General features: G+C 40.1%; 1 protein-coding gene across 1 annotated transcript in view; it reads left to right on the top strand.

Moving 5' to 3' along the window:
• LOC123510363 (G-protein coupled receptor GRL101-like) overlaps window positions 1-7500 on the top strand; it is an 80147-nt gene that overhangs the window by 53956 nt on the left and 18691 nt on the right. The window contains exons 16-17 of the mRNA XM_045265457.1: window positions 91-234; window positions 636-707. Of these exons, the coding sequence (XP_045121392.1) occupies window positions 91-234; window positions 636-707 (216 nt within the window). The remainder of the gene's footprint in view (window positions 1-90; window positions 235-635; window positions 708-7500) is intronic.

Genomic DNA, 7500 nt, shown 5'->3' with positions numbered 1-7500 from the left:
TTTTCTTCTTCTTCTTCTTCTTCTTCTTCTTCTTCTTCTTCTTCTTTTTTCTTCTTCTTCTTCTTCTTCTTCTTCTTCTTCTTCTTCCAGGGACATGAGTAACAACAGCCTCACCGTTCTGCCGAGTCACGTTTTCTTCATGCTGGGTCGCCTCAAGATTCTCGATTTACGCAATAACCTTCTCACAGTCATGTCTAACTCAACCTTCCTGGGTCTGGCCAACCTGCGTACGCTGTGAGTATGTATTTGTCATGTAAAGAGGGATAATGGCCTCACCTAACCTAACCTCACCTCACCTAATTTAATCTGAAACAACCTGGACTAATTTAATCTTTAATCTCACCTAACCTAACCTAACCTTGCCTGACCTAACCTAACCTCACCTTACCTCACCTAATTTAATCTAACACAGCCTGGACTAATCAAATTTTTAATCTCACCTAACCTAACCTAACCTAACCTAACTTGATTTATAACTATTTTTAAAACCTGCATCTTATTTTTTTGAAGGCATATAGGCAGACTGGTGACGAGTTTTAGTGAAAGACAATGGAGAGTTTGTGTTTTCTGTATCTCTATATATTTTTCGTCTTTCTTTAATATTTCTTTCCTTTTTCCTTTTTCCTTTTCCTCAGACATTTGGAAGGTAATGCAATCTCAACGCTGGATGGATGGGCTTTCTACGGACTCTCTTCTCTGTCCACTCTGTAAGTAATAGTAGTAGTAGTAATAGTAATAGTAGTAGTAGTAGTAGTAGTAGTAGTAGTAGTAATCTGTATTAATTTATATTGTCATGTCAACTCGATTTTTTTTTTATTTTTAGTTTTCCCTTATATTTTTTTCTTGATTTATTACTCTCAGTTCACAGATAATGATTTCAGCTTTCCAGTTGAAGAATGAGGCTTAAAAAGGCTTATTCTGATGTTTATGAGGTTGTTTATGTAGTTCTGATGTTTATGTAGTCTGTGGTGGTGGTGGTGGTGTTGGTGGTGGTGGCTGTTCTGGTGGCGTTGGTGGTGGTGCTGGTGTTAACGGTCGTACTGGTGTTTTATTACTGGATTGTTATGGTTTGTTTTATTACGAATATTATCTCATTAGTATTCTCATCATCATCATCATCATCATCATCATCATCATCATCATTCTTATCATCATCTTTAATTTGTATTCCCTGCTTGTCTTGAATACTAGTCCTGATATTTATTCATTGTATTCTATAAGTTCTTGGTTCTTGTCTTAATACCTGGGAAGTCAGTCAGTCAGTCAGCCGGAGTCCCTCGCTGAATATAGTGTTGTTCAGCAGAGTAAAGTCTTGTTAACGGAGGCTCTTTCAGTCTAAATCGCTACAATCACTATCTGCGTCATCATCGTCATCATCATCATTATTATTACCATTTTTATCTTCATTATAATCTGATTTTGTTAACTATAGGCCTTAATTCCCTCCCTTATCTGGATGTACAAGACTTTCTACTTAGTCTCATCTCGATTTCGTCCACCTTCGTGATGCAAGAGTCAAGCAGCACTCTCATCCTTTCGCCCTTTCTCAAGTGAACTCTGGAACTCCCTCTGCCTTTCCATTTTTTTCCTATCTATGACAAAACATTTCAAGAGAGAGAGAGAGAGACAGAGACAGAGACAGAGATTTCATAGAATTTAATAAATCCATCTGTTTTTGTTGCCCTTAGCCAGCTTCCTCTTGATTGAAATGCCACCGTCACTAACACCATCGTCACTAGTAGCACTAGCAACATCAAACGTCAAAGGGAGAACACTATATACTTCTCCCTCTTTCTCATTTTGCAATTTCACGAGACGAGCCAGACTTGGAGAGGACTTCATTTCACACCATGGCATCGTATCTCCTTTCTCGTATCATATTTTTAGCATCTTTGTCGCTTTTTATTTCCTTTGATGTAGCTATAGTCTAGTCGACGCCGTGCGGGGATAGAAGCGATGGAGGGTGGCACACACACACACACACACACACACACACACACACACAGTAGAATTTATAAAAGGGAAAAAATTGAAAGAATGCAAGTCAACAAATTAAAAAAAAAAAAGATTACTAGAGATGAAAGGTACAAGAGAGAGAGAGAGAGAGAGAGAGAGAGAGAGAGAGATGCGCCAGATTCTAGTGATTAAGTCGCCGAGGGGAAGTGAAGCGAACAAGGAGATAAAGACGAACAGTACTAATAATCGTGTTCCGGGTGTAATGTACCGCCACCTCTACTTAATAACAGAAGCTTCACTGATCAAGAGGGTGGTAAAGACAGTGACGGTGGTAGTAGTAACTGTATTAGCAGGAAACATGATGGGTGAGGGTGAGATACGTGTGGTGACGGTGTTAATGGTGATGATTGTGATATGGTGTGGTGATGATAGTAATGGTAATGGCAAATATTAATGGTGTTGGTGGTGATGGTGATAGTTATGGTGGTATGATAATGGTAGTTGATAGATATGGTGGTGTGGTGATGGTGATTGCTTCTTATCTAATGATTCTCTCTCTCTCTCTCTCTCTCTCTCTCTCTCTCTCTCTCTCTCTCTCTCTCTCTCTCTCTCTCTCTCTCTCTCTCTCTCTCTCTCTCTCTCTCTCTCTCTCTCTCTCTCTCTCTCTCTCTCTCTCTCTCTCTCTCTCTCTCTCTCTCTCTCTCTCTCTCTCTCTCTCTCTCTCTCTCTCTCTCTCTCTCTCTCTCTCTCCTTAACTTCACCGCTGCAAGAGTGATGCAAGCCTCCCCATACCCCAGCCCCCCCCCTTCCCTATCTCTTAAGCCTATCTTTAAGAAGCACCTTTTTTGGTATACCTTTTAGAGGGCAGGTGTAGTAAGCATAGGTGGAAGGTGCGGCGCCTCAGGTGTGCTTGTCTGTCCTGAGTCACGCATCACTCTTCATTCTGCTCCCACCTTTTTAGATTCATGTGAGGTGGAGATAAAAGGTTCCATGCATTGAATTCTTAGATACAGGGATAGAAGAATCTCTCTCTCTCTCTCTCTCTCTCTCTCTCTCTCTCTCTCTCTCTCTCTCTCACATGGAAAAGCACATGTACTTTTTTTTTCATAAGCGTTACGGCTGCGAATGTATCTTTTTCCATAACAGACGTGGTGCGTGGTGCTAAAGGGAACGTTGTGCTTCTATGGAGCTTTGTATTTTAATCTTAGAAAGGTCTGAAAGGTCCGACGCATCAAGCATTGTGTTACTTTGTCATATTTTTGAGAAGTAGGATAACTTTCAACTTTCATTCGGTATTTCCTCCCCTTCTGAGAAACGCGTCACGAAGAAATGTAAAGCATCTATTTTGGTGGACAAGGGAAAGCAGAAGAAAGAGAGAGGTGCGATTTATAGTGAATATTTACTGCCTGAGTGTGTCAGAAATGTTCCACTTGCTGCGAGCGATTTTTTTTATTCTCCAAATGTAGAGCGTTGATGTGTGGTGAGGCAGCATCGGGTCTGGAATGTCCTGCCACTTCTTTCTGCATAAAAGATTGAGTCGCATCGAGGCTGTACAATGGTGGAATGAATGTTGAGAAAATACATGTTTGAGGTGAAATTTTGTAGGCAAGTCCAATAATGAGACGAATATCAAGCAATCGGAATAAAAAGAGCTAATTAATTTCTAACAAATGCAATTAAATATAAATTCAAAGGAGCATTTTTTTTATTTATTTATTTATTTTATTTTTTTTTTTTTTTTCTATTTTCAAGTTGTCGATGAAGAAGTGAGTTACCGACCAGCCTACCTTAGCGAAGTGCCATATCTGGTTTGACTGCAGCGATCATGGAAAGCCACTCATCCCGACCTTCACTGAACCTCGCCAGATCATTTCCTTTGTCAACAATCAATGAAAGGATTAACGCCGAATAGAAGCAGTCAGAATCTAAGAAAAAGTTAAATTAAAACCACCAAACTATCAATTGAAAAAAGAACAAATAAATGCCATTGAATTACTGAGTTTACACCGAATTTAATGACGCGCCTGAGTAGATTTGAAATGCAGGTGACCAGGTGTGTGGTGTTGCGTCACGTGACTCACTGCAAATCAACACCGACAAATTATCATCATAATGAATCTCACTTGATTACTGAGTTTACTGCAAAAAGTTATTACTCGCGTGAATACCAGATAATTAGAACCAAATAGGTATTGGAAGTGAGGTCTGAGGGGGATTCATTCAAACAAACACCGATAAATGATCAGAGTAAGAAATGGCAATAATAATAATAATAAATCTCTTCTTATCGAGAAAACAGAAAAGAATACTCCTGTTAATACCAGAGACGTGGAACCAAATAGATATACTGAGATTAGTGTGAAGCGACTCCGTTCAGATTAACAACGGTAAATGATCAGAGTAAAAAATGACAATAAATTGGTAACATATCGAGAAAACAGAAAAGAATACTCGCTTCACTATAAGATAAGTGGAGGTAAATAAATATAGGAAGACTATCGTGAGATGAGTTTATTCAAATTAGCACTGGTTAAATGATCAGAGTAAAAAAATGATAACAAATTGGTAACTTATCAAGAAAACAGGAGAACACTCGCTTTACTACCGGATAAGTGGAGGCAAATACATGCTTGAGGGGAGCAGGTGCGTCACAGTAGCGTCACGTAGCGTCCATTCAGAGCCACTGCGTCCTGAGTCACGCAAACACTCCAGAGAGCACCACCGCCAGGACCTCTTTGTGCTGTGTCGATGGCGTGTTTACATTTTGCTTTAGTTCACCCTGGTGTGTTTCATATCTCTGTTTTCTGTGTTTAATAGAGGATCGAAGGCTTACAGAGAGAGAGAGAGAGAGAGAGAGAGAGAGAGAGAGAGAGAGAGAGAGAGAGAGAGAGAGAGAGAGAGAGAGAGAGAGAGAGAGAGAGAGAGAGAGTGAGAAGGAACAACAATGAACCAAGAACATCACAGTCTCACTATACCCTTGAAATCCAACCAGCCTGTGTTCCCCGCGGCGGTTGTGAAGATGACAGTGTCTGAAATTGATATCGGCCCTTCATACCTTCATACCACTCTAATCCACTTATGTCACGTGAACACCGGCCCATGCATCATTCACTTCCTAGTTTACTCTCAACAGGGTAAAAAAATAAATAAACATAAGAGCTTTTCTTCTTTTTCGTTTTTTTTTTCACTATCACTTTTTGAAGTGATGGAAACAATACACTGTCAGTCCCGGTATTCAATCCTCTGACCTTTTTTTTTTTTTCTTTCTTTTTTAGTATTCGTTCGAGTTTCTCTTTGTATTTTTTGCCTTGAATGCTATAAAGTATGATTCAATTCATAAATATTCGTTCTGTCTTGTTCTCGTCCTTGGTGAGAGAAGATATATTCATAGACACATAGTCCTGTTCTCATCATTCTTGTCATTAAAGTGACAAAATACTTACTAATATATTGGTACTCCGGGCATGTACGTGTATGTCTGTGTCTTCCTCACACACACACACACCAACTGTCACGACGCCCCGCGTGCACGAGTGACTTACTCACCACGCTTCGTGACACGTACTGCCGTGTCGCCATCATGACCCGCCCGGGGCACGTCCACATTCCTCACTAGGGTTCGTATACTGCAGAGTCGTCACCGAGAGATTGGTAACAAATTGTGCAGAAGGATACGCTGGACAGAGCTTATGGTGTTTAATTCCTTGTGCGAGTGAACAATTGAGAAAATATAAAACAAAGAAGAAAACTTGCCACTGAAAGAATAAACAATAAAATGAATAAGTCAATAATTAAGTAGATTAAAAAGTTGACCATTTCATTTCATTTCATTTGTTTTGGTTCTCTTTTCAAACAAGTGTGGTGATGGATGGTGGTGATGCTGGGGGTTACAAGGAGGTGCTGAGAGGGTATAGTGGTGCTGCATGGTGGTGTGATATTGTGGTGCTGTGTGGTGATAGTGAGATGATCAGGTGGTGTTCTGTAGGTATAGTGGTGTGATGGTGTGATGGTGAGCAATATTCTGTGGTGGTGATGGTATTCGAATGGTGGTGGTGGTGAGGGTCGTGGTAGTGGTGGTAGTGGTGGTAGTGGAGTTAATCATTGGTGTTATTTGCTTACAGTGCTTTTTTATGGTGGTGGTGGTGGTGGTGGTGGTGGAGTCAGGTGGTGCAGGTTATAGTGCTATTGGGTGGTGGTGGTGGTGGTGGTAGTGGTGGATGTCAGGTGGTGCAGGAATTCATGAGATGCCACGGAGTAAAGCACGCGTGATTATATATACGTGCCCTGCATCACTCCACGTATTTGAGTGTTGAATTATTTGCAGGTGTGTGGCAGCTTTGTTACGGCAGAGAGAGAGTCAACAGTCAATACACACTCAGATGATAAAATTTCATGCATAGTTAATTGCTCTTGAGAGAGAGAGAGAGAGAGAGAGAGAGAGAGAGAGAGAGAGAGAGAGAGAGAGAGAGAGAGAGAGAGAGAGAGAGAGAGAGAAGGTGACGTTACTGACAGGGAAACACAAAGGAGAGGAAAACGAGAACCACAAGGAGGACAGTGTTTTGGTCAGCTTCCCCCCTCCCCTCCCCGTGGTAATCCTTATATTCATGTCTTCTATTCCTTCCTTCGGTGCCCCGGGGGAGGAACAAGGGAAGCAAGAAGTCTTTTGAGATTTCAGCAACCTCTCTGATTTCTTTTTCCTCTCCCTTTCTCTTTCGCCCACGCCAAAAGGAAACACATTTATTATCGGATTTTCCTTTGTTTCCTTCTTTTCTCTCCCTAGATATTTTGCGTCTTTATTTTCTTGATTTTTGTTCGTTTGATTCTGTTGTTGTTGTTGTTGTTGTTGTTGTTGTTGTTGTCTTTATTTTTTTCCTGCTCATCCATTGCTTTTCTTTTTTTTTCCTTTTTCCTTTTTCCCTTCTCTTCTTCTTCTTCTTCTTCTTCTTCTTCTTCTTCTTCTTCTTCTTCTTCTTCTTCTTCTTCTTCTTCTTCTTCTTCTTCTTCTTCTTCTTCTTCTTCTTCTTCTTCTTCTTCTTCTTCTTCTTCTTCTTCTTCTTCTTCTTCTTCTTCTTCTTCTTCTTCTTCTTCTTCTTCTTCTTCTTCTTCTTCTTCTTCTTCTTCTTCTTCTTCTTCTTCTTCTTCTTCTTCTTCTTCTTCTTCTTCTTCTTCTTCTTCTTCTTCTTCTTCTTCTTCTTCTTCTTCTTCTTCTTCTTCTTCTTCTTCTTCTTCTTCTTCTTCTTCTTCTTCTTCTTCTTCTTCTTCTTCTTCTTCTTCTTCTTCTTCTTCTTCTTCTTCTTCTTCTTCTTCTTCTTCTTCTTCTTCTTCTTCTTCTTCTTCTTCTTCTTCTTCTTCTTCTTCTTCTTCTTCTTCTTCTTCTTCTTCTTCTTCTTCTTCTTCTTCTTCTTCTTCTTCTTCTTCTTCTTCTTCTTCTTCTTCTTCTTCTTCTTCTTCTTCTTCTTCTTCTTCTTCTTCTTCTTCTTCTTCTTCTTCTTCTTCTTCTTCTTCTTCTTCTTCTTCTTCTTCTTCTTCTTCTTCTTCTTCTTC

This window comes from Portunus trituberculatus, chromosome 28 (assembly GCF_017591435.1).
Source record: "Portunus trituberculatus isolate SZX2019 chromosome 28, ASM1759143v1, whole genome shotgun sequence".
Taxonomy (NCBI): domain Eukaryota; kingdom Metazoa; phylum Arthropoda; class Malacostraca; order Decapoda; family Portunidae; genus Portunus; species Portunus trituberculatus.
Note: the sequence above shows the minus strand (reverse complement) of the source record. Positions and strands in the feature narration are given on the sequence as shown.